General features: G+C 37.2%; 2 protein-coding genes across 3 annotated transcripts; one reads left to right on the plus strand and one right to left on the minus strand.

Moving 5' to 3' along the window:
• Positions 1 to 1,285: 1,285 nt before the first annotated feature.
• LOC122051034 (piriformospora indica-insensitive protein 2-like) lies at positions 1,286 to 3,614 on the minus strand. The gene is made up of 3 exons (XM_042611946.1): positions 3,418 to 3,614; positions 3,083 to 3,327; positions 1,286 to 2,824 (listed from the first exon to the last, which is right to left on the minus strand). The coding sequence occupies exons 2-3, from the start codon at positions 3,293 to 3,295 to the stop codon at positions 1,673 to 1,675; spliced, it is 1,365 nt and encodes a 454-aa protein (XP_042467880.1). The 5' UTR covers positions 3,296 to 3,327; positions 3,418 to 3,614; the 3' UTR covers positions 1,286 to 1,672.
• Positions 3,615 to 6,841: 3,227 nt separating this feature from the next.
• LOC122051035 (cell division cycle protein 123 homolog) lies at positions 6,842 to 10,084 on the plus strand. 2 transcript variants are annotated; one of them, XR_006131301.1, is made up of 3 exons: positions 6,842 to 8,112; positions 9,708 to 9,798; positions 9,910 to 10,084. XR_006131301.1 is itself a non-coding variant. In XM_042611947.1 (2 exons), exon 1 carries the CDS (start codon positions 6,899 to 6,901, stop codon positions 8,063 to 8,065), a length of 1,167 nt encoding a protein of 388 aa, XP_042467881.1. In that variant the 5' UTR covers positions 6,842 to 6,898; the 3' UTR covers positions 8,066 to 8,112; positions 9,910 to 10,084. The 2 variants fall into 2 exon arrangements, 1 of the variants encoding a protein (XP_042467881.1); XM_042611947.1 differs by lacking the exon at positions 9,708 to 9,798.
• The last annotated feature ends 12,316 nt before the right edge of the window (positions 10,085 to 22,400 follow it).

Consider the following 22,400-nt stretch of genomic DNA (forward strand, 5'->3'; position numbering starts at 1 on the left):
ATCAGCATAGATTCCATGTTAGCAGATCTACTCACCAAGTGCTTAAGGTATTTCATATGCATATTGTGGATATGAAAGTCCTTCTTACAGTAGAAAAATTCATCTAGTAGGAATTTGTATTGCTCTATAATTTTTTTGACAAATATTTTGTTTTGATTATTGTACGTACTTAAGTTTAAAATCAGTAATCAGTATTTTGTTTGTTTATTTGACAATGAAATAAAGTATTATGATTACTATTACTGTTTAACATTTTGTGTTTATAAATACGATATGAATTTCATTAGGAATTATAAGGCTTAGTTCATGATTTGCTAATTGCATTTTAGCATAAAGTTTTAGCAAATATGATCCGACCCTTTTAGGTTATTCAAGATCAATTGGAAATTGACATGTATTGATCACATCTCATGTAATTTCCATACTATACATCTATATCTTGATTTATGTCATTGATGATATTGATATTGTGATTACTATTATAACTTGTTTTATATATATATATATATATATATATATATATATATATAGCTATAACCTCTTTAGTCATATATTAGTAAAGTTAATAGATCAGATTATTTACAAGGATATTCTATACCCATAAAATTTGATATCAACTAAAATTTTAATTGTATTTTATATACAACTCATAAGTAACTCAAATGAGAGATTATTGGTTATTATCTCTAATTCGTGGATTTAATAGTAAGTTGTCCATATGAATATAAATTAAACTTATTAAAATGATCTAACTTAAGATTATTGAATTTTGGATTATCGGATGTGAATTGAATAGATAGAATTTTTTAGCCTGATCCATTATCATTTATTAGGTGATAATAAATTAGTTATCTATGTAAAAAAGGTTCTCAATAATTTAGAGTATCTATATCTTTGAAACGTCTATATTCCCTATTCATATAAAGAGGATTCAGTATCATCAATTTTAATCTCCTTGAAAGATCTGTCTTCTTCCACAGGAGTTCCTGAATCGCTTAAACAATGCTAAAGATAAGACAATAACTTTTCAATAGGGTTTCTACCTTTCATTTTTATTTTTTTTTATTTTCTTTCCGTGTTACGGGTTTTTATTTTATTTCGTAAAATTCATGCGATTTAAATTTTTTAAAAAACTTTCAATTAAAACCTGTCACGTCAGCTCCAGCAGAGCCCAGCAATCACGTCAACAGCCGTCAAAATCTGAGACGAAACTGCAAAACTGATCTTGCCCAACAGACATCCAATCACTACAGATTACGCCACCACAGCATCGTACACTTCTCCTCTTACCTTCCAACACACTCCATTGTCTGCCAAACCACTAAATGGTGCAAACTTGATCTTTAGTTAGTGTTTAACAAATATTTTATTACCTAATTATATCTTGCGCCGATATCAATTAGCTTGCACCCCGAGACAGATGCCCTGCCCTATCTTCCACTTCAATCATCACAAGTCTGCATCAGATACGCTGGAGGCTGGAGCCTTCCAAGATACACTCACTATCAGTCACTTCAAATCCAGAGCCTCCACACTCCTGAGTCCTGCCAGTACCCTAATGAATACGATGTGATGCATTAAGATTCAAGTTTTGCAAATGGTTCCAAACTATTGCATGATGAACAAAAAATGTTTGCACAATCCAGAGTTTGCAAACGCTACACGAGCATAATCAAAAGAAACATAACCACAACCCAAAGAGAGCCCAAGAACATAGAATTGTCATCCAAATTTCAGTCCTCGCCCTTGCAGCGTAGCTAAATAGCTCTTGATGATCTTGCTTGCACTGTGCCACACCGTATGGAATAATCTCTGCCGTTTCAGCGATATCGTAGCACAGATTCGGATTGCCCCACGGCGCGAATCGCTTCCCCAGCCTCTGATAGAACTCTCGAGGAAACTCCAACCTTCCTGTCAAGTCGTTGCCGTTGAGGTAGAGAGCACCGAGGCATGGCAATGACGCAAACTCCGGCGAGACACTCCCGGTGAGGCCGTTGCCATCCAGTGCAACGTATCTTAGTTTCTTCAACGCCGCCATGGCTTCCGGAATTGCACCTGTTAAGCCTGCGTGGGAGAAGTCCAAGGTGGTGAGCTCCCTCAGATTCCCCCACTCGGTTTCCTCAAGGCTCCCTCCCAAGTTTGGATTGTGAGCCAGAAGCAGGTCCTGAATGGAGGCCATGCCATTGAGCGAGCGCGCCAAACCACCTGAAAAGTTGTTGTTCCTGAGATCAAGTAGCGTTAGATTCTCGAGTCGTCCGAGCTCTGGTGGAAGGCTTCCGTCGAATCGGTTGTCGCTGAGATCCAGCTTCAAGAGTGACGTGAGATTCCTCAGACAAGGAGGGAGAGGACCTGTGAGAAGGTTCCTGCTTAGGTCCATGATCAGGAGCTCGGTCGAACTGACGCAAATCGAATTGGGAATTCGGCCCACAAAGTGATTCCCAGACAGCATAAGCCTCTTGAGGCGCTCCAACTTGCCGAGCTCCGTCGGCAACTCTCCATCCATGGAGTTCTCCACTATGACTAGGGACTCCAGTTCACTAAGCTGAACAATGTCGTCGGGGATTCCTCCTACGAGGCCTCGGTTCGAGCGGAATTCGAGGGTCTTAAGGCTCCCAGATAGCTTCTTCCAGTTGCTCGACGGAATGATCATTTGCTGATGACGAGAGAAGCAATTGAAGAAGGAGAGGCTTCTGAGGTGCTTGAGCTGGAACAGCAAGGGATTGAACCGTGCTTGCTGTGAGCACCGAAGGGAGTTGTCAAAAACGGGGCCAATGTTTAGGGATGTCACGTACCACAATCCATCGAACAGATCGCATGAAACTCCCTGCAATGTCATATTGATCACCAAATATCATCAAGATAGTGATGAACAAATTACTGCCTTTAGACAAGTCTCAAGCTATTGTTCAACTTAATGAACAAAATCCAATTTTTGCAGCATCACTCTGTTTTCTCATCTCTGAGAACAGAATATATCTAAAGTTCTTTCAAATATAATAAGAAACATGATGACATGTTTTCGTGTGAAAGGAAAACAGAACAAAGCTTACATAACAACTGAGAATCTCTAAAATCTAAGAACCTGTATTTGGGTCCAGCCACAGGGGTCTGGATAAAGCTCTGAGCCATTCCACCATTTGCCGACCAAGTCTTGGAGCACCAAGTAAAGTGCTTCCTGCTCTGCCTCCTCCATTGGAGCAATAATGGAACTTTCTGGTTCGGAGAGCCCATGAGAAGCAAGGAGTATCGGAGATACTAGTAGGAGAAAAGCCCATGAGCAGCTCATCTTCCTCATGAGTAGATTCTAGTTGATATTGCATATATAGGCTGTAATCAACACATGGATGAGAAATAAAGAAACAGAAGAAGAAAAGTAAAAGAGTCCTGAAATTTCACTAAGATGGGAGCAAGGCCAACATTCCCAGAGAAAGCAGAACTCGGATTCACACATTTAAAGAGAACAATCCAAGGGTGTCTTCCATGCTCAGGCTCTGGATTCCGCTGCAAAAGAGGCAAAGGGAAAGCTTTCAGACAGCACCAAACCAGAAGGATCACAGCACAGCGACGGAGGAGAAATGCCAGAGAATGCCTGACTGTGGAAGTTTACTAGGGTGCAGGAGGTCCAAGGAAGGTTGGCATTGTTGAGAGGTCGGTGTTAATTAAAGAGTGCACGTACTGTGGAATTTAGTTGTGGTTTACAACCCTCTTTCTTGCTCTACTTTTGGGCTTTTGCATTCATGGTGAAAAGGAGGTGGGCTTGTGAAGGCATGTGAAGTGGCAGGGAATTGGAGAGAATTAGGTGCATGCTATGTGCCTGTGGAAGGGGACCAGCCAGGCTACGGGGAAATGGTAGCGTTGTCTTTAACTTCTCTGTGTTGCCAGTGTTGTATGAAGACTCTGTTTAGCAGGGCTAGGAATTTAAGAGCCCTCTCCAGTTAATAAGGTATGCTGTGGCGAGGCTATGTTTACTTTTGGATGCATATCTGTTTTGATGTCTGGCTCAACTTGGAGCAGAGCTGTCAGATGCACCGGTCCTCGGCTGAGCGTGTTGGTCCGTTCAAATTCTATCATTTGGCCGGGCGGGACAGGATGGAACTGGTCGGGTCCGGTCGGAACGGATCAATCTATCATCTTGTGAAATAATGATAAATTTTCAATTCCACTCAATGTGGATTGCGGATTACATACTGCCATCAAAATATATATATATAATCTTACTATCTAATGAATGTATCATTTTATAAATAAATATTTTTTAAAAAATTCTTAATAAAATTTATAATTCTTGATTTCACAGGGTCAACGTAATTAGAAAAGAAACTATCACTTTCACTATAAAAATACATATATCATATTGAATCTATAATGCATAATCCAATTTTTCCTTCTTACCCCGCGGGACAATTCAAGTATGTCACGGCCGGATCCACAATTTGCTTGAGCTAACACGTTTAAATTCATTTTTAAATGAATTAATAAAATTTCAATTCAACTCATTTGAAATATTTGATGGGATGAGGACGGTTTTATTTCGTAAAAGATAAAATATGTCAAATGGACAGCCCCTAACGACGAGTAAGATTCCATATGGGAGGATATTTTTATTTACCATATGATTTTCGGCTTATGTTCGACAAATTGACGATTTAATTTGGTTATTTTCTATTTTTATTTTTTTAGGGAAAATATTATTTGATTGGTAATTTCTATGTGCGTTTTCTACCGAAAGAGATGTCATTTTATAAAAAAAATAAAAAATATCTAAACAAAATTTTCTAAAAACAATATATGTATTTTTTAAGAAATAAAAATAAAACCAAACAGTACTAAATTTGTTTAAGGGTAAAATTCAAAAAGAACCTAAAGGGTTAAAAGAGTTTTTTTTAATTAAAACTACACTTTAATATATTTATTATTTTAAAAATTTCTCTGATATTATTATAATAGTTATAACTATATTTATAAAAAAATCAAAAAATTATACATATAATATTTTATAATTTTTTATAATTTTGATTAAAATTGATTAAATTTAATTACAATCATTTAAACAATGATCATAATATTATTCGTGCATTTTGACCGTGATTTAAAGGCTGCTATAATATTATTATAATAATTTTGATTACATTTATAAATTATTTTTAGAAATAAAATGTTATATATATTGATTCTGTCCGACACCTGCGGAGATATTGTGTTCGGAATGATTGATTGATCAACAGAAGACCTTTTTCTCACCACAGAAGATTCTTCTTCAAATTTGTGCACAAATAGACGAGTCAATAAAATGTCAACGCCCTGAAATCAAGGAGGAGTCTCTGACGAAAATCCTCTGACGCTTAAGTCAGTTACTGTCCGAACGAGTGGATGAATAACAGTAAGAACCTATCCGCGAGAGTAGAGTTGTCAATGCCAGTGAGTGTACCTTCGTCATGGAGAGAACTCCCCTTTTATATACCACCTTATATAATCTCCACAATCATTAGGTGGAAAAATATGTCAGAGTTTGTTAAGCAATTCACCATAATTGTCCGAGGAATCTTTATTCTACCCACATATATATCCCTTTTGTCGTTTATAACTTCTGTTATTGTCTGGTTGTCGAAAGAATATACTGTTATTATTGGGCTGCTGATGGTAGACAAGTTGTCGGGGTATTGTTTGCTAAACATGATTCGACGAGTCCTTAAGTCGACCACCCTGTTGAGATGATATTGTCAATTGAATATAATCCGGTCGATCCTTAAGCTCACCACCCTATTAAGATGATATTGTTGGTTGAATATAATTCAGTCGATCCTTAAGTTGATCATTTTGTTAAGATAATATTGTTGGCTGAATATAATTCGGTCAGTCCTTAAGTCGATCGTTTTTATTAAATTGTTCAGTTGCATTCTATATATTCCACTGATATGCATCATATTAAGTTGTTGAACCACGTTCTGAGTAGCATTAAGATACTTGTTTGAAAATGGTAGAGTGCATCATGCTCCCGAGAAATTCATTTGATAATAATATATATTGTGTTGAAATTCTGTTCAGGCGATAATAATATAAGTATAAGTGTCGTATGTCCGATCGTCCCTTTACTCGACTGAGTGTATGATAAGTTACTCAGAGAAAGCTTGCTTCGTTTGAGAGACTTGATCAATATATTAGTTTGGGCTATATCCGTCCTGCCTGACTTTTTGTACGACTGAGACATACAATTTTGTCTGACTTTATAACCAGACGAGTTTACCTACCTATTGTCCCCCGGTAGTTGGTTGTAGACTGAGTCAATCGTTCCGATTAGTCCTTAAGGTCGGCCGACCTCGCTCATGTCGTTTTAAAATCTGGTCATTCTTAAGACACTAAATTCTCTGATTCACTAGGCTTGAGGACCAACTGTCTCGTCCTGGCTAGATTAAAATTTGATCTGATTAAAACCTAAGAACCTTAACACTAGACGACTAATCTAAGCCAGATGAAGGGATATTATTCTTTTTCGAATAGGACTCTCACATCATCTTGACGATGATCACATCGTCATCTTGACTTCTACTACCATGTCAACTTTTGGATTCACTCATAGTAACTCGTATCATATATAATTTTTTTTACCAAATTAAATTAGTTTTGTATATAAACATGAAAATAAGAATTAAAATAAAATTATTTTTAATAAGAAAATATATGAAATATTATTATTATTATTATTTAAAATAGTGCCCTTAATTCTAATAAAAACGTACATTTTTTTAACTGAGGCGTCAAAATATGAAAATAGAAGTCTCAAATGACTAATTTGCCCTTTCGATCTCTTTGTATTTCAGTTCAGTTGGATATCGATGCCCTTCATGTGATACGTCACGTTCCGGCAGCAAGACCTAGTTCGCAAGCAGGGGGATCCGCGATGAGCAAAGAGGCGGCGAAAGAAGAAGAAGAGGTGGAATTGCTGCGGTGCCAAATCAACGAATGGTATCCCAAGTTCAAGACCCACACCATCCGCACCCTCTTCCACCCCCTCCCTCAACCCTTCATCCGTTACCTCCTCGGCCTCCATCCCCACCGGGACGCCGCCGGCGCTGATGACCACGATGACGGCGACGATGACGGCGGCGATGACGCCTCCTCCTCCGATGCTCCCCCCTTTCTCCTCCCCCGACCCACCTCCGGCCGCGATCCCCTCCCCCGCCCTACCCTTGGCGTCGACCCCACCTCCCTCCTCGATTGCTCGCAGCTCTCCGACGACGATGAAGAAAACGAGGAGGCCGACCCCGCCCCCTCGTTTCCCGACCTGGAAGAGGCGGTCGAGCGCTCCATTGCTTCCCTTGGCGGCGCCGCTTTCCCTAAGCTTAATTGGAGCGCCCCCAAGGATGCTACCTGGATCTCCGCCGACGGAACCCTCCGCTGCTCCTCGTTCACCGACGTCGCCTTGCTCCTCCACTCCTCTGATTCCGTCGCTCACGACCTCTCTTCCCAGCCTGCCGCTTCCGATTCCGCTTCTTCGCCTTTCGTCTTCTACCTCGCCCTCCGAAAGTGGTACCCTTCACTCCGGCCTGAGATGGAATTCCGTTGTTTCGTCCGCCACCGTCGCCTGGTCGCCATCTCCCAGCGCGAGGTCACCAACTTCTACCCTTCCCTTCTCGATCGGTACCACCGTCTCCTGCCCCTCATCCGAGACTTGTTCTCCGAGGTCATTCGCCCTGGATTTGAGTCACAAAACTACACCTTTGATGTGTATGTCACCAGCGATGGCAGGGTGAAGCTGATCGACTTCAACCCGTGGCGCGCTTTCACCTTACCACTCCTTTTTACCTGGGAGGAGTTGGAGGAAGAGGCATTTACTTCAGATGATGAAGAAGAAGAAGAAATAGGCAAAGAACATGAACGAAAGAGGGACGTGGAGTTTAGAATCGTGGAGAGCCAATGTGGAGTGAGGCCAGGGTTGAAAACGGCAGTGCCTTATGACTACTTGGATACAGGGGAAGGCAGTGGATGGGATCAGTTCTTGAAGAGAGCCGATGAGGAGCTGAGGAAGCAGACACAGAGTACTTCACGTGATGGCGACAAAGCTTGAAGAAGATCCAGGCGTCTCGGCTTCATTCCTTCTTGAAGTATAACCAGGTTAGTATTAAAGGAAATCAAACTAGCAATTTTTTTTAATGTTTTCTTGCTTTGAAATTCACTTGAAAGGAGATTCCATTTGGACTGAATAAGTGGAGAATAATAGTAAGTAGAAGAGAAAAGATAATGTAGAAGAAGCAAAGAAAAGAAATAGGGAAGTAAAATAAGATATAAATTGTCTTTCTTTTTTTAGATGTATTATAGAGAAAGGAAGATTAGTTATGTATCCATCGGTCCATTAGAACAAAGAAGGTGCTATTCATTTTTTTTTCCTATGATTCCCTTTTAATCTTCATAATCCTTATTAATGCTTTGGGTATATGGTGTTGGACTGAGTCAAAGATTAAAATTTTATTATGTGCTAATTGGCATGGGCGAAACATTTTGTTTTGCGCTAACTGGCACATAGAACAACTCGAGATGAATGAGATCTATAGGTGATGTAGCTGAACGCTTCTCATGCTTCCCCTAGGCTTCTATGATGCCACCAATGAACTTCTATGACTCTTTCGAAGATGGTGGCACAAGGCGGCAAACAGGCCTTCATGCTTCCCTTTAGGATTCTGTGACGCCACCAATGAACTTCGGTGACTTTTTCAAAGAGGTGTCGCAAGGGGGCCATTATGACTTTTCCAAATATGACAATGTGGTATAACATGGTAGTGAGAAGGATTTGAGCATCCGCAATGCCGTTGGAGGCTTCCCCTAATGCATTGAAGGTTTCTGTGACCCTTCTAAAGACACGATGCAATAGGAGGTGCAGTTGAGGCTTCACAGTGGCTTCTATGACTCTTCCAATGACGCGATGCGACATAGGTGTATCTGAGGCTTTGTGACCCTTTTAAAGATGCAAATTCTCCACAACTCTTCCCAGTTTCCACATCTTGAGATGGCTGAGGACTGAAACCTCGGCTCAACTTGAAATTTGAAACCTTGGACCAAGTATACAATGAACTAGCATAATATATGTAGAAGCATCAACTTATGGGTTTATAAGGTTGTTTTTATCATGATTCTTTTCTTCCACAGAAATGATAAGGAGTTCTGCATATTTCTTTCCAGAATCACCCTATCCTTTGCTCTTCTACCTACTTTTTTCCTTAGAAATATTTCCCCCATTTCTATCATTCCTAGGAAAGATAAGGCATGCTTGACATTGGAAATTCACCATGTTGAATGTAAGATGCTCAACAAGTTGCTACTTTTAAATTATTAATGGAAGAAAATCCTCTGTGATGCAGGATCTGTGCCGCCTTCATCATGAGGCATTAACTAGCTAAATAGAGAAGAATTCCACATCAGAATAGAACAAGACTAACCTACTGTTTAGATATCTTGTTTTGTTGTTCTTAACAAAGGTTTTCCTTTAGTAAATAGGATTTACTGTACCTATATCAAATTTGTAGCAATATTTTCCTTTTCTTAAGCTTCTTCAATTTGGGTGAATAGCCAAACTTTCAAAAAAAAAAACTTTCAAGATATACTTCTTCATTGTTAACTTTGAAATTAATATTAGATATTATATGTTATGATTTCATTGTGAAGACATCCTAAGTTGCTTCCAACTTTATAACCTTGAATTAATTGCATGGTAGGTTTGCATGAATAAAGTTTCTGTTAAGTTTGATTGGAATAAATTATTCACATTTGGTTCAAAGAACAGACCTATTATTCAACTATTTTGAGGTAATTTTTTGTGCATCACTTACGTGATTTATGTAAATCAAAGCATTCTTCTCTTGAACCTTTATTTTTACTCTATTTCATCCTCATTCCCAAGCGCTTATCCAAATGCAGATTTGTTGCTGTATCAGTACTGGTTGTGCATCACACATTCAAAGACCAATTTCCGATCAGGAATCAGTACTGGATTTTAGCTTTTAGAACATATTTTTGCTCTCAACCTGTTCACCCCTGGACAATTATATGTATTCTCTGTTTTGGTTAATCTTATATTCATCATTGTTACTTCTGAAGTCTAATTAGAGCTTCTCGGACGACAAGAACAATTGTGTGCAGTAACTTTTCCATGTCTCTAGTTTCTCAAATTGTAGTCGGCAGGTTGAAGTTTGCAACTCTTAGATTTTCTTTTTCCATATAAGAAAATCAAAATGAAAAGCTAACCGATTCAAAAGAATTCAGTTTTTCAAACCGGCTTGAGTACACCCTTGAATGTTCTGCTAAAACATTGTATCTCAATGTATCTTCTGATCGTTGAGTGTTATCATTATGTAGTGTAGATTGCTTGCAGATGAGATGTTGCCCACGAGTTGTTGAATAGATTGTTTCCTGATGAGTTATATTGTTGCTGAGTTGACTGATACATAGTTCAGTTTACTGAGTGATCCTGTTCATGAACGCTGGCTGGCGTGTGAGTCACCGGTAAGTTAGCATCAATGGTGACTTGATCGTCAGTCGTGAGGCTACAAGACGATCGCAAGGAGTTCTGCCGATGCTTGTGTAGGAGAGAATGACAAAAGGCAAGAGTTTTTTGGTGTTGTCATTTTGACCCTTAAGGTAGGGTTTTGGTAGAGTGAAAAAAAAGATGAATAGTATTAGTGTTTGTCTGTCATATTTTTTTCATTTCTTGTGACCGTTATCATGGTCTCGGAAATAAATGACCATTATAATCCATTTATTTCAGAGTAAATAGTTGTGTTTTCTGTTATTCTCACGATAATGTTTGCGTTGTCCACGTCTCCATGAACAATTGTTTATCGATTTAACTCTTGATAGCTGAGATCGTTTTAGTTTAATTAAAGGGAGTTCGAAAATTGAGTCGTAGGCTCGGAAGCGGGAGCTGGGAGTTGAGAGTACAACTTCTTTGATTTTTGCCTATCGCCCTGGCAAAACTGTTGACCTTTTTAGCCACGTTACTTTACTTGATTATTTCTATATCACTAATCTCTCTCTTAAGTCAAGTTAAAGAAGGTGAAACACTGATTGACTGTGTTAGATCGTGAGCATATGAAGAGGGGATGAATTACGTGATTTTGAAATCATTTTTTTTCTTTTAAAAACATCGAGTTCGTAGCGGAAATAAAGTTAAGGAGAAAAAAAAAGAAAGAGAAAGACAAATACTAATACAAATAATTTTTTATTTGGTTTGGAGCCTTCGATGACTCATATTCCAAGGACCTGCACTTGTTGAATGTTTTCATTTGGTAATCCACTAATAGTTCGAATGCTACAACATTTGTAGTACAAGAACTATATGAAAAGTTATTGACGATGGAGAAAATAAGCAGAACTTGATTGTCGATCGACGGAGGAGTGTTATAGCGCCGTAGAAGCCTTTTTGGAGCAATGCGCAAAAGTGAAAGTCGGAGTGATTGTCGTTTTGAAGCTGTTTGTCGAAGCCTTCTTTTATAGTCTCATTCGGGCGCCTAGAGCCCCTCCCGGGAGTCTAGACTATGTTAACGTGGCGAGCTCTTGTTGAAACTTTTTCCTCGAAATTTATCCACCTCCGGGCGCTCGGACCGCTGACGTGGGCCGGCCAATCGCTGCGCTTCTGTTGGTTGCTATTCGGAATATCGTATTGGTTCCCCTGTATAAAAATTTTGTATAAGTCCTGAACCATTCCTAACAACCTATTGTGTTCTTTAGAAATTAAATTTGGAATCGCAAATAGAACTTAACATTATTGATTCTAAATTCAATTTATCTGTTCTTAGAAGTTTAGATTTGGATCGCAAACGATGCTTAACATTATTAATCCAAATCCACCTATGTTACAAATTCGATTAAATATTTATTTCAGAGATCGGCTTCCAGGTTAAACATGGCGAGACACTAGGCCTTCTTGGGTATGAGATCATCCACTACTTCCTAGACAAAGCCTTTCAACGAAATTCAATATTTAATCTCCTTATAATAACCTTAGGTTTAACCAATAAGAGCAATCGAATCACAAGATTGAAAAACAAAAGAAATACAAATCAAATCATAAATCTGAAAACCTAGAATCACTAGCCTCTTGTATTTGGTATTTCAAAATCCGTACAAAGAAAACTAGTATGATGCAGAACAAGACAACTAGTTATACCTTTCTTTGTAGCTAATAAGCCTCACAATCTGCTATCGTATTCTTCTTCTTATCTCGGACGTCGTGTGGGCGACGATTTACCGAGACGAGAATCCACCCAAGCTTCCTTATTCTCCAAGCAAGTTTCGGCCACCACCAATCTTCAAGAGATGAAGAACTTTTGGCCACCAACCAAGCTCCAAGGGATACTAAGAAACAAAGCCTCCTATCTCTCCTTTTTCCTCTAACAAGATCCGGCCACCACCAAGCTCCTTGAGATGAAAATGTCGCTGTCCACACAAGGAATAAGTATAGGAGAGGAAGAGGAAGAGAATGCCGACCACCACCAAGAAAGAGAGGAATAATAGAAGATATATTGTTGTGAGGTGACGCACCTCTACCTTCTCTTTTATATTCCTTGGTCTTGGCAAATAAGGAAAGTTTTAATTAAAACTTCCTTAATTTCCTTGCCAATGAAAAGGAAAATCTAATTAAAATTTCCTTTTCTTGTTTCTATTGGTTGGCCACCTCAAATCTTCCAAACAAGGAAAGTTTTAAACATAAAATTAAAATTTCCTAATTTGTTTCTAGAAATTTTTAAAATAAAAAGTTCTCTTTTAAAATTCTCTTCATGGTTGGTTATAAAAAGAAACTTTTATAAATTAAAATCTTTCTATTAAAACATGTGGATAAGGAAAGTTTTCTCCAAAATTAAAATCTTCCTTTCAATCTACAAATAAGGAAAGATATTAAACCTTTCTCTTAATCTTTTGTAGAAAATATAAAAGGAAAGATTTAATTTTAAAACTCTCTTTTAAAATCACGATGATGGTTACAAAAAAGGAAAATTTATCAAAAATTAAAATCTTCCTTTTAACTATAAATAAGGAAAGATATCAAACCTTTCTCTTAATCTTTTGTAGAAAACTATAAAAGACAAGATTTAAATTTTAAACTTTCTTTTAAAATCATGACTTCCACATAAGAAAATATTTTAAAAAATAAAATCCTTTTAATTTATTGTGGTCGACCACCTAATTTGGGTTCAAGCTAGGCCGGCCACACTTCAACTCATCCAAGCCATGTCTTGGTCGGCCCTTGCTTGGGCTCCAAGCTTGGCTTAGCCGACCACCTAAGGATGGGTAAGAAAGTGGGTATAGGTGGGTATAAGCCTTTGTAAATAAGAGGCTACGATAGGGACCGAGAGGAGAAATTGGTTTTGGTCTCCCGATGAACTTTATTTAGCTTTCCGTGTTCGCTCCGAACACTAAAGAGTTATTATTGAACTACCGCACCAATCTAATATTACTATATGAGCTCCTTCTTATCATGAGTATGTTAGTCTCCCTGTGTTTAAGATATAAAATGTCCACTAATTATATGAGTTACTGACAACTCACTTAATTAATATCTAACTCCAAGAGTAGTACCGCTCAACTTCATCGTCATGTCGGACTAAGTCCACCTGCAGGGTTTACATGACAATTCTTATGAGCTGCTCTTGGGGGCATCATCAACCTAAATTACTAGGACACAGTTTCATTCTATAATCAACAACACACCATATAAATAATATCATTTCCCAAATTATCGGGTCTATTGATTTATCGAACTAAATTGCACCCTTTGATAAATTAAAGAAATGAATATTGAGTATATGTGCTTGTTATTATATCATGATTAAGAGCACACACTTCCATAATAACAAAGGTCTTGTTCTTTTATGTAGTCAGTATAAAAAGAACTTACCTTAAATGGTCTTGCTCAATACACTCAGAGTGTACTAGTGTAATTTTATAGTCAAGATAAATGAATATCAAATTACACTACGACTATTCCAATGGTTTGTTCCTGTCCATCTTTGTCATGAGCTACTCTTTATAATTTATAAGGAATTGATAACATGATCTTCTGTGCGTGACACCACACACCATGTTATCTACAATATAAATTAATTGAACAACTACACTTAGCATATAAATGTAGACATTTGACCAATGTGATTCTTTATTTCAAAATAAATATTTACAAAAAGCTAGGTTTTTAGTATACACTCTAACAGAGCTAACTCAAGTTTAGTCAACCTGGTCAATCTTGACCTAGGAGAAATTGCACCAAGAGGGAAAACTTTGATCGGCAGAGAAAGAAATGAACCTGGACAACACCGTAATGTGACCCACTAATCTTTGTACTTCCTTGAGGTTACGAGGAGGTAGCATGCTTTGGAGGGCTTCGATCTTCTCGGGATTAACCTCGATTCATCTCTCAATCACTAGGTACCCAAGGAACTTTCCACTCTTGGCCCTGAATAGACATTTACTCGAGTTGAGTTTGAGCTCATATACCGTAATAGGATCACACATTTCTTCGATGTCTGCAATCAAGCTCCCAGTCTGGGTAGTTTTAATTAGGATGTCATCTATGTATACTTTAATGTTCCTCCTGATTTGATGTTCAAAATACTCTATCCATGAGTTATTGATAACTAGCTCCTATATTTTTTAGTCCAAACAATATAACTGTATAACAAAAAGTACTGACGAAGTTGATTAAACTGACCTTTTCTTGATCCTCTATAGCCAAAGGGATTTGATGGTGTTGGTGCACTTTGCACTAATGATCTAACTTATGTCTTGATGAAGGACAAAGGGATTAAAGTTAGAGTGTTTTTATGATCTAATTATCTTACCAAGTGTACAAGAGTTCACGGGTCTGAATGACCTGACACCAGACTGAAGTCCAGTTAGGTTCGCGGGACCCGATATCTGGTGGAAAGTTTGGTTGGATCCGCGGAACTTGACAACCGACCGAAGTCCAGTTGGGTCAATGGGATCTAACAACTGGCGGGAAGACCTGGTGAATCAAAGGAAAGTCAAGCGACTGCAATTGGTAAGTAAGAGGTAAGCAACTGGAGGAGAGATCTAATGAGGACGCATTCCCGGTTGAGGGAACTATAGGCGTCGACCCAACTTAGTGTTGGTTGCTACTCGGAAAACCTAGAGGTTCCACTGTACAAAATTTTTGTACAAAGGTCTGAACCTTTTCCTAGCTACCATGTATTCTTTTAAATTAAATTTTGGATCGCCTGTGGAACTTAACACGTTTGATCCAAAACTTAATCTATTTGTTCTTTTAGGTTTTGACTTGGATCTCCTGCGGAACTTAACACGTTCGACCCAAATCACCTTAAGTTATTAATTCCATTAAATATTAATTTCCATAATTGGTTCCCAGTACTGACATGGCGAGGCACACGACCTTCTTGGATATGGGAGCAACCACCACCGACTAGACAAAACCTTTTATAGAAAGCTAATATTTAATTTCCTAAAATAACTTTAGGTTAACCGAAAAGAACAATCAAATCACAAGGAAAAGAAAAAACAAAAGAACACAACATCGAAAAACATATTCGAAATTCTAGAATCGTAAGCCTCTTGTATTTGGTATTATTTCCATAAATAACTAGTATGATGCGGAAAGAAAAATACTAGTTATACCTTGTAGAAAAACCTCTTGATCTTCTACCATATTCCTCTTCTAACCTCGGACGTTGTGTGGGCAACGATCTTCCGAGATGAGAACCACTTAGCACCTTCTTCTTCCTTACAAGTTTCGGCCATCAAAACTTCTCCTAGGATGAAGAGGTTCGGCCACCACCACCATGCTCCAAGGGATGCTAGAAACAAAGCTTTCTTTCACTCCTTCTTCTTCTTCTTCTCTAAACTTGATCCGGCCACCATATGAGTCTCCACAAGAAAGATGAGGTTCGGCCATCAAAGAGAAGAAAGGAGGAGAGGATGGCCGGCCACACCAAGGAAGAAAAAGAGAGAGGAAAAATAATAGAGTTGTTAGCCATGAAGGCACCTCTACCCTCTCTTTTATAATCCTTGGCCTTGGCAAATAAGGAAATTTAAATAAAAATTTCCTTAATTCTTTTGCCATTGATAAGAAAAATTTATTTAATTAAAAATAATTTGTTCTCATCAACAATGTGGCCGGCCACTTTAAACCAAGTAAAGGAAATTTAATTCAATCAAGAATTAAAACTTTCCTAATTTGTTTCCGGAAATTTTATAAAAAATTTCTCTAATAATTTTTCCCTTCATGATGGTCAATAAAAAGGAAATTTTATAAATTAAAATATTTCTTTTAAACATGTGGATAAAAAGAAAGTTATCTTTAAAAATTAAAATCTCTTTCAATCTACAAATAAGGAAAGATATCTAATCTTTTCTTAATCTTTGTAGAAGATTTATAAAAGAGATATTTAATTTTTAAACTCTCTTTTAAATTATGAACATGATTAAAAGGAAAGTTTTTACCAAAATTAAAATCAACCTTTTAATCTACAAATAAGGAAAGAAATTTAACTCTTCTCTTAATCTTTTGTAGAATCTTATAAAAGGAAAGATTTAAATTTTTAAACTCTCTTTTAAATCATGTTATCCACATAAGAAAAATTTTAAAAATAAAATTCCTTTTTATTTTAATAGGGCCGGCCACCTAAGCTTGAGTTCAAGCTAGGGTCGGCCACATGAATTCACCCATGAACCAAAACATGGCCGGCCCTAGCTTAGTCTCCAAGCTAGCTTGGCCGGCCCCCTATAGGATGAGTAAGAAGGTGGGTATAGGTGGGTAAAGTACTCTATAATTAAGAGGCTACGATAGGGACCGAGAGGAGGAATTGGTTTTGGTCTCCCGATAAAATTAAGCATCCCGTGTTCGCCCCGAACACATAACTTAATTTTATCAATAATAATTCATTCCACTAGAGAATTATTATTGAACTACCGCATCAATCCCAAATTACATTTTTGGGCTCCTTCTTATTATGAGTGTGTTAGTCTCCCTGTGTTTAAGATAACAAATGTTCACTAATTAAGTAAGTTACTGACAATTCACTTAATTAATATCTAGCTCCAAGAGTAGTACCACTCAACTTCATCGTCATGTCGGACTAAGTCCACCTGCAGGGTTTAACATGACAATCCTTTTGAGCTCCTCTTGGGGACATTCTCAACCTAGTATCTCTAGGACACAGTTTCCTTCTATAATCAACAACACACACTATAAGTGATACCATTTCTCAACTTATCGGGCTTATTGATTCATCGAACTAAATCTCACCCATTGATAAATTAAAGAAATAAATATTATGTGCTTGTTATTATATCAGGATTAAGAGCACACACTTCCATAATAACCGAGGTCTTTGTTTCTTTATAAAATCAGTATAAAAGAAACGACCTCAAATGGTCCTACTCAATACACTCTAAGTGTACTAGTATAATTATACAGTCAAGATAAACTGATACCTAATTACACTACAACCTTCTAATGGTTTGTTCCTTTCCATTATGGTCGTGAGCTACTGTTTATAATTTATAAGGTACTGATAACATCATCTTCTGCATGTGGCACCACATACTATGTTATCTACAGTATAAATTAATTGAACAACTACAACTAAATGTAGACAATTTGACCAAATGTGATTCTTTATTCATAATGAATGTTTACAAAGCTTAGGCTTTCAGTATACACTCCAACAATCTTCCACTTATAATAAAAGACTAAGCTGCCATATCTGCTGTCATACATCTGATTCTCAACCCTTCAACATGCCCATCAAAAGCTCTTGCCTTAAGGACCTTAGTGAAAGGATCTATAGGTCATTACCTGATGCAATCTAGGCGGCAACAACTTCTCCTCGTTTATACGATTTCTTGTATTGGGTGGTACTTGCGCTCTATTGTGTTTACTTGCCTTATAGACTTATGGTTTCTTTGAGTTTGCTACTGCACCAACATTATTACAAGAAATTGTAATAATCTTTGGACAAACTAGAAATCATATCTAAGTCTATCTTGAGGTTATTGAGTCATTCAGCTTTTATGGCTACCTCAGAGGCTTGCCATATACTAACCTTCTATGGTGGAGTCCAGAAAAACACCTATACTTATCACTTTTCCATAGTTATGACTTTACCTCCTAAAGTAAACACAAAACCCCGAGGTTGACTTATTATTGTCCTTATCCGATTGGAAGTCAAAATCCGTGTAACCCACAGGGACCAAATTAACTGCCTTGTAAGCTAGCATATAATCTATAGCCCCTCTAAGGTACTTTAATATATGCTTTACTGCAGTCCAATGTCCTTGATATTTGCTAACTATGCCCTTGGCAAAACAGATTTCTAATCTCGTGCATAGCATACATTAGGTTGTCTAACTGCCGAAGCATAAAGAACTGCCTACATGTCCTCAATCTCCTTTGATGTCATCGGAGACATCTCTTTAGATAAAGACACTCCATGCTTAAAAGGTAAGAAACCTGTCGAGGAGTTTTGCATGCTTAAAACGAGCAAGGATTTTCCGATGTATCAAGCTTGGGATAAGTAAAATATATTTTTTCTTTCGATCCCTTATTACTTTGATCTCAAAAATATATACATTCTCCCAAGTCCTTTATATCGAATTATTTGGACAATCATACCCTAACTTCTGACAACATTTTGATATTGTTTCCAACTACCAAAAATGTTATCTACGTATGGTACAAGAAATACCACCACGTTTCCATCACACTTTTTGTATACACAAAACTTATCCGTTTACTCAATAAATCCATAGGTCTGGATTACTTTGATAAACCGGATGTTCCAAGACCTTGAAGCTTTGCCTCAGTCCATAGACTGATTGAGCCTGCACACAAGATGCTCTTAGCCCTTTGCAATGAACCCTTCTGGTTGCTTTATATGGATGCTTTCATCAAGACTTCCATTAAGGAATGCTGTCTTGATATCCACTTGCCAAATAGATAAAAGAATCCGGATAGACTTAAGCATGTCTACCAGTGAAAAAGTTTCCTTTTTCATCAAGCCTTGCTTTGAAAGTTACTACCTTCCTTTCTATCCCTCTTTTCCTATTATTGACCTTTTTACACCCAAAGGCTTTTACACCATTTGATGGTTCTACAAGCTTCCAGATTTTATTAGAATACATATATTCTAATTCTATTATTCATTACTCTTTGCCAAGATGCTTGCATCTTTATCTTGGAGTACTTTATCATATGACCGGAGATCAGGTTCATGTCCTCCAGGGATCGAATCCAAAACCTCTCCCAAAACATGAACCTATTTAGGTTGCCTAACAACCCTCCCACTACGACAAGGCACTTTCTGCATTTGTGTATCATTTGTGATACGTGTTGCAGTTTTCTTGTGGTATCTCATCTTGTACAGTTGGTACTAGGTTAGACATGTCCTTTATTATTTCCTTAAGAACAAATTTACTTATGAGCACGTGGTTCATTATATAGTCCTTTTCTAAAAATCAGTCATTTATGCTAACAATGACCTTCTGATTTTTAAGACTATAAACCTACTTTTGTTTATCTAGGATAACTTACAAACAAGTGAACTCCTATCCAACTTATCATTGTCTCTCTATAACATATGTGCTGGATTTCCTGAATCTGAATATGCTTCAAAATAGGTTTTCACCTATTCAGCAATTCTATATGAGTAGAGAGTTCTAACTTGGAAGGTACTATGTTCACTTTCGTTTTCAGAGTTTATCCTTAAAATAAATTTGGTAATTTTCTGAATAACTCATCATCTATCTAATTATTCCATAAGAGTCCTTTACCTTCTTTCTACTACACCATTCTGTTGGGGTGTACCAGATGCAGTTAGTTGGGATTGAAATCCAACTACTGATAAGTGACTCCTAAAATCTCTCAAGAGGTACTTGCCACTACGATCTTCCATAGTGACTTTTTACTTTAACATTTCTCCGCATCAACCTTGTACTCTTTGAACTAATCAAAGTACTTAGTCTTGCGGTACATTAAGTAAATTTATTTGTATCTTGAATAGTTGTCTATAAAATAGACAAAATATTCAATACTACCTCTTGTCTGGATAGTCATAGGATCACACAAATCAGAATGAACCATTTTCAACATATCTTTGACTCCATACCCCTCGGACTTAAAAGCTTCTTGGTTAATTTCCTTCCAAGTAAGACTCGCAGGTTGGAAAGATTTCCACTACTAATGAACCCAAAAGTTCATCAGCTACCAATGAATCCTACTCAAGTATAACCTAGCTTTAGATGCCAAAGATATAATTGGTTCATTTCTAAAGGTTGCTTTCTCTTAAAATTAGAAGATGTGTTACTAATTTCCATTTGTTGCATCGTGGGAGTTATTGGATTATAAATTGTCAATCATCATACCAGAATAGATAACTTCCCTATTTTTCTTGATAACAACTTTGTTATCAAAATAGACACAATATCTATAATAGTTTAGAAACTGAAATCAGGTTCTTTCTAAACTTGGTACGTAAAGACAATTACTTAAAATACATATTTTATTCTTATCAAAAGATAAACATCTCCCACTGCAACAGCTACCACTTTTACAGTAGTGCCCATGTGGACGGTGATTTACCTTTCATTTAGTTGTCGGGTTTCCTGGAACCCTGCAATGAATTGCAGACATGATTAATGACATCTTGTATCTACACTTCAGGTTCTGGTAGATAACACCACTAGACATGTTTCAACTAATGAATTAAATACACCTAAATTGTTCTTAGTTATAAGAAGACAGTCTACCTTAATGTCCAAGTCCTATTTCCAATCATTACAATTGGGACTACTAAGTCTTTTTCTATAGTATGACTACTAGGGATTGACAATCATCCTAAGAATCACAAAAATATTTGGTCAAGATCAACTCCTTAAAATCTCCATGAATTTTGTGTATACAAAATCGAAGAGGAGATTTTATTCATTAATTTTATTATCTCGTCAACTTTACTTTATGATGAATAAAATTAATAGTTGATCTATCTTTGATCAAATATTTGGTCAAAACTCTTTGAATTTAAAATAACATTGATTCCTCAAACAATATTATTTAAATTCACCAACACCTCAAACACCGTGAATTTTGCATGCCACGTTAGTGTGGACATATACAAATTCATCATTTGTAAGAGAAGGGTTTTATCCATTGACTATCTTGTCAATATAACTTTTGACAAATAAAATTACCTCAAACATCATGAATCTTGTATGCCACGTTAGTGTGGACGTATACAAATTCAAACATTTGTAAGAGGGGTTTATTAATTTTATTATGTTGCCAATCTAGTTTTATGACAAATCAATAGTTGGTTTCCCTTTGGTCACACAAGTGATAGTAGTGACTCCGTTGGGGAGGATACTATTAAATGTGTCTAAGTGTATACCATTACTTGACACTAAGTCCATTAATAAGATTATGCTCCTTCCGTTGGGGAAGATCACACGCTCTTAATTAACTTCCTATAGTCATCCAAAATTGGAAGTCTGTTCTAGTGATCCACAAACAAGCTCATCCGTTATGGAGGAAGGCACTCAGAGCCAACGCGCAAGCTTGTTTGCATCACTTACAAACCAGTAATGGAGACCATGGGATTTACTTAAAAATCCCTCTCCCACTTAGTTATTTATAAATGAGGAATTTTAACTATGCTAGCCTACTAAATATGTAAACCAACATGCACACACAGCACAATATAAAAGCAATAAATAGAAAATCTAATTTTCAACTATTATGACTTTTATCTCTAGTTGTCCTCCGTGTGTTGTCATCCCAAGCTGCTGCCATATTTGGCCATCGCCACCAGGTCTAGCTGTCGCATCCATCTTGCTCCTAGTTCCGCTGCGCCTCTGGTCCTTAGAAGGTTCCACGCTTTGCAAGACTCGATCCGCGACATAAATAGAATTTTACATTTTTGATCCTATATTCCATAAAAGGAATGTACATGTATCTAGATCAAAAATAAAATCCTAATAAAACTAAATACAGCTCCTGCTGTATTTTATAATACAATCATGCACACACATATAAATGCCCTTGACATGTCCAAGGGTCCAATCACACACATAATAACTAAAAGTCATAATAGTTGGATCCTGCATCCACAAAGTTAGCACATCCTACTATTATCCTGCCTAAATTATGTATGACATGTGCATAATTAAACTAATACCAAATACACAGAGGCAAAACCCTAGCTCTGATACCAATTGTTGGTTGCTACTCGAAAAACCTAGAGGTTCCACTGTACAAAAATTTTGCACAAAGGTCTGAACCTTTTCCTAGCTACCATGTATTCTTTTAAATTAAATTTTGGATCGCCTGCGGAACTTAACACGTTTGATCCAAAACTTAATCTATTTGTTCTTTTAGGTTTTGACTT

This window comes from Zingiber officinale, chromosome 3A, assembly GCF_018446385.1.
Source record: "Zingiber officinale cultivar Zhangliang chromosome 3A, Zo_v1.1, whole genome shotgun sequence".
Classification (NCBI taxonomy): Eukaryota; Viridiplantae; Streptophyta; class Magnoliopsida; order Zingiberales; family Zingiberaceae; genus Zingiber; species Zingiber officinale.

Coding starts and splice junctions, on each gene's coding strand:
- LOC122051034 (XM_042611946.1), bottom strand. CDS start 3,295: ATGAGGAAGATGAGCTGCTCATGGGCTTTTCTCCTACTAGTATCTCCG. Junction 2,825..3,082: donor GTGGCTGGACCCAAATACAG/GTTCTTAGATTT, acceptor ATGACATTGCAG/GGAGTTTCATGCGATCTGTT.
- LOC122051035 (XM_042611947.1), top strand. CDS start 6,899: ATGAGCAAAGAGGCGGCGAAAGAAGAAGAAGAGGTGGAATTGCTGCGG.